This window comes from Merops nubicus, unplaced genomic scaffold, assembly GCF_000691845.1.
Source record: "Merops nubicus isolate BGI_N331 unplaced genomic scaffold, ASM69184v1 scaffold5589, whole genome shotgun sequence".
Classification (NCBI taxonomy): domain Eukaryota; kingdom Metazoa; phylum Chordata; class Aves; order Coraciiformes; family Meropidae; genus Merops; species Merops nubicus.
In genome coordinates this window covers 32,978-37,278 of record NW_008628890.1, presented here as the reverse complement: position 1 = coordinate 37,278, position 4,301 = coordinate 32,978, and the positions used below count along the sequence as shown (strand labels likewise).

Sequence of the window (4,301 nt, the reverse complement as noted above, 5' to 3'; positions counted from 1 at the left end):
CTGCGGGCGGCCCTGCAGAAGGCCTACGGCTGTCCCGTCCTGCAGGTGGGCAAGAGCGTGCCCGGCGCTTCCCCCGCCAAGGAGAGCGTGGCGGGCACCAAAGGGGTGCCCTCCTGCCCCAACGTGCTGCAGGCGGAAGCTCTGCTGGAGTCGGCCGACATGCTGTACGTCATCTACCCGTATGTGCAGTACTGTTTGCACGACATCGTGACTTTCAGCCCGGCCAAGCTCACCAACAGCCACGCCAAAATCCTCTTCCTCCTCTTCCACGTGCTGCAAGCCATGAGGGCGTGTCACCAGGCGGGTCCGCCTTTTCCCTTCGGGATGTGGCTGTGGATGAGAAGCTGTGCAGCAGGCTCCGTGTGAACTTCAGAGAGTACGAGGGACCCAAGGAGGAGGAAGCGAATCTGGAGGCTGGCCTGGAACAAGTGAGTGAGCAAAGCAGCGCTGGCGTGCGAGGGCAGGAGGCGAGTTGTGCCGCCTGCCAGAAGGACCTCCGAGACCTGGTGTTGCAGTGGGTACATGGGCAGGTCAGCAACTTTGACTACCTCATGCGCCTAAACAGTCTGGCTGGGAGGAGAATGGGAGACCCCAATTATCACCCGGTTCTTCCGTGGGTGGTGGACTTCACTACCAAAAATGGCAAGTTCAGGGACCTAAGGAAATCCAAGTTCCGACTCAACAAGGGAGACAAGCAGCTGGACTTCACCTATGAGATGACCAAGCAGGCATTTGTTGCTGGTGGGTCAAGTGGAGAGCAGCTCCACGTCCCCCATCACATCTCCGATGTCCTTTCAGATATCACCTACTATGTGTACACAGCTCGGAGGACACCCAAGGCAGTGCTGTGCTGCCATGTGAGGTCCCAGTGGGAGCCCAATGAGTACCCAGCCAGCATGGAGCGCATGCAGAGCTGGACTCCGGATGAGTGCATCCCAGAGTTCTATACAGACCCTTCCATCTTTCGATCCATCCACCCGGACATGCCCGACCTGGATGTGCCATCTTGGTGTAGCTCCTACGAGGAGTTCATTGAAGTCCACCGCATGCTGCTGGAGAGCCGGGAAGTTTCTCAGGACCTTCACCACTGGATCGATCTCACTTTCGGGTACAAGCTGCTGGGGAAGGATGCTGTCAAGGAGAAGAACGTCTGCCTCCACCTAGTAGACAACCACACGCATCTGACCACTTACGGGGTTGTGCAGCTCTTCAACCAGCCGCATCCCAGGCGCATGGTGGGACCTGCCTACACGCCTGCTGAAGCTCCAGCCATTGCCCGGCCTCTTCTCCACAACATCCGTGAGACTGTGCTTCTGGAGGATGTCCAAGGCCAGGTGACGGATGCAGTTAATGGACTGGTCCTGGAGGCTACTCCCAGTGAAACCACTTGGTCTGGGGAGAAAGCCATGGCTGGTGAGGATGATTTAGAGCAAGGCACAGAAGCCCTGGATTCGATTTCTGTTACTAGTAGAGCTGCTGATCAGCCCTGTGCCACTGTGCCTTCAGCACAGCCCTCCACCCACCCTGCTTATGCCACTGAAGGCAAAACCCCAGGTGCCCGACCTCTCCGTTGGAGCAAGGCAGGTGCTGTGGATCAGGCTGACATGAAAATCACACTTCCTGAAGGCTTCAATCCACTGCAGGCTCTGGAAGAACTGGAGAAACTGGACAATTTTTTGGTTAAAGGCTTAAGCAGTGAGATGCAACTAATGGAGCAGCCGTGGGAGGAGCCACCTCTGAGTCTCTCGGACCTCTTCCAGAGGGACATGCAAGCTTTGGGCATTCTGGTAGCTGAGATTATATTTGCACCAAGGATTCGTCCTTCGAAGCCCGACGCATCCCTCTTGGAGCGGTTCCTGCTGGTGCGTCATCTGTGTCGGTACCACCCCAAGGAGGTCCCGGCCCCGCTCCAGCATGTGCTGCAGGTCCTGCTGCAGCTGAGCGTGCCGGTGGAGAAGCTTCTGAAGACCAGGCTGGGCAAGGACGCGGTGCAGTTGTTTGAATACGAGCCCATCTCCCAGGGCCTTCCCCCGCCCTGTCCCACGCAGCTCCTCAGCCCCTTCAGCTCTATTGTCCCTTTCCCCACGTACTTCCCAGCCCTGCACAAATTCATTTTCACCTATCAGGCCAAGAAGATAGAGGATGAAGGTCAGGGCCGGGAACTTGTTTTCCAACTGTGGCAGCAGCTGGAGGGGATCCTTTCTGAAATCACTCCTGAAGGTCTGGAGATTCTTCTGCCCTTCATATTATCCCTGATGTCCGAGGAGAACACCGCCGTCTACGCAGCGTGGTATCTCTTTGAGCCTATAGCTAAATCCCTAGGTCCGAAGAATGCCAACAAATACTTGCTCAAGCCCTTGATCGGAGCATACGAGACCCCCTGCTACCGCCACGGCAGGTTCTACCTCTACACAGACTGCTTCATCGCCCAGCTGATAGTGCGCCTGGGGCTGCAGTCCTTCCTCCTGAACCTGCTGCCACACATCCTGCAGATCCTCGTCGGCATCGAGAGCTCGCGGGAGGAGAGCAAATCCCTCCTCGGCACGGCTGAAGATGATGAAAGCGGGGGGGAAAGCCCAGTGTCGTGTGTATTTGGGGAGGAGATCAAAATGGATGTGGAGCACAGCTCTGCTGCACTCGACCTCTTGGACTACACCTCTGGTGTCAGCTTCCACGACCAAGCCTACCTGCCCGAGAGCGAGGACTTCCAGAGCGGGCTCTACGTCGGGGAGTCGCTGCAGCCCCAGGAGCAGGAATCGCTCAGCCTTGGGCGGCTGAGCGACAAGAGCAGTGCCAGTGAAGTGTCCCTGGGAGAGGACAGACCTGTGGATGGGGATTCCCAGAAGGACAAGAGCAGTTTGAAGTCGGTGGACAGCAACCAGGACTTGAAACAGAGCGAGGATGAGGAAGAGGAGGAAGAGGAGCGTGATGAAGAGGAGCACGATGACGCCGCGGTTGATGCAGAGCTGACGGTGGCTGTGGATGCTGGGGCCTCTGTGGATGTCACCTTGGCTGATGACAGCAGTGAGCCAGAGGATGGAGAGGGAGAGGAGCTTCCGGATCACTCTGATGACAAAGAGCAGACCATTCTCCTGGGTAAGGCCCTGCTCATGTTCAGCCTTTCTGCCGAGTGCAGCAAACACCCAGCAAAGCAGCGAGCGGGAGCAGGGGAGAGCGTGGGAAGGAGTGGGTCCAAATTTGGGGGTGCCTGTGGTCCCAGCCTGGGGACAGTGATGAAACCAGTGTAAAAGGTTAGGTCTCCACTGAAGCGTGTGGAGTGAGGCCCAGGAAGCTGCCTGCAGGGCAGGCAGGGCCCGGGCAGCAGCTGGGTGATAGCTAATCTGAGCCGTGCCGGGCCCTGTGCTTGTCCCTGGTTTTGTTCTGCAGACACAGCCTGTAAGATGGTGAGGTGGCTCTCGGCCAAGCTGGGCCCCACTGTCACGTCCCGTTTCATCGCCAGGAACCTGCTCCGACTGCTCACGTCCTGCTACATCGGTAACGGCCGGGGTGGGCACACCCCAAAACGGTCTGCTGGGTGCCTGCTGGCTTGGGTGTAGCCTGCTGCTTCAGCTCACGGTGTTGTCTCTGGGCAGGCCCTACCAGGCAGCAGTTTGTACCAAGCAACGATGAGAACAGTCCCCTGAGTACAGGAAACATCTACCAAAAACGGCCAGTGCTGGGAGATCAGGTGTCCAAGCCAGTGCTGGCCTGTCTTGTGCACGTGGCGTACCTGTATGGAGAGCCTGTCCTCACCTACCAGTACCTGCCCTACATCAGCTACCTGGTCAGTATTGCCTTTTCTCCTCTTCTCACGTGTTGGGGTGAGAGCTCTGTCCAGGCACAAAAGGAATCTTAGAATTGTTCTGGTTAGAAGAGACCTTTAAGATCATTGAGTCCAACCGTTCCCCCAGCACTGCCAGGTCCCCACTAACCCATGTCCCTCAGCACCACATCTCCACAGCTTGGAAACCCCTCCAGGGATGGGGACTCCACCACTGCCCTGGGCAGGCTGGGACAGGCCTGGACAAACATTTCAGTAAAGACATTTTTCCTAATGTCCAACCTAAACTTCCCCTGGTGCAACTTGAGGCTGTTTCCTCTTGTCCTGTCACTAGTTTCCAGCCTCCTGTCAGGGAGTTGCAGAAAGGTAGAAGGTCTCCCCTGAGCTTCCTTTTCTCCAGGATCAACACCCCCAGGTCCCTCAGCTGCTCCTCACCAGACTCGTGCTCTAGACCCTTCCCCAGCTTCACTGCCATTCTCTGAACACACTCCAGCCCCTCAGTGTCCTTCTCAGAGCAAGG

General features: G+C 57.3%; 1 protein-coding gene across 1 annotated transcript in view; it reads left to right on the top strand.

The window, feature by feature from the left end:
* Positions 1-3: 3 nt before the first annotated feature.
* Positions 4-4,301, top strand: part of WDR81 (WD repeat domain 81) — a gene marked incomplete at its 5' end in the record, with an annotated part of 9,951 nt that continues 5,653 nt past the window's right edge. Inside the window, 4 exon segments of the mRNA XM_008946800.1 lie at positions 4-304; positions 307-3,096; positions 3,388-3,495; positions 3,594-3,784. Of these exon segments, the coding sequence (XP_008945048.1) occupies positions 4-304; positions 307-3,096; positions 3,388-3,495; positions 3,594-3,784 (3,390 nt within the window).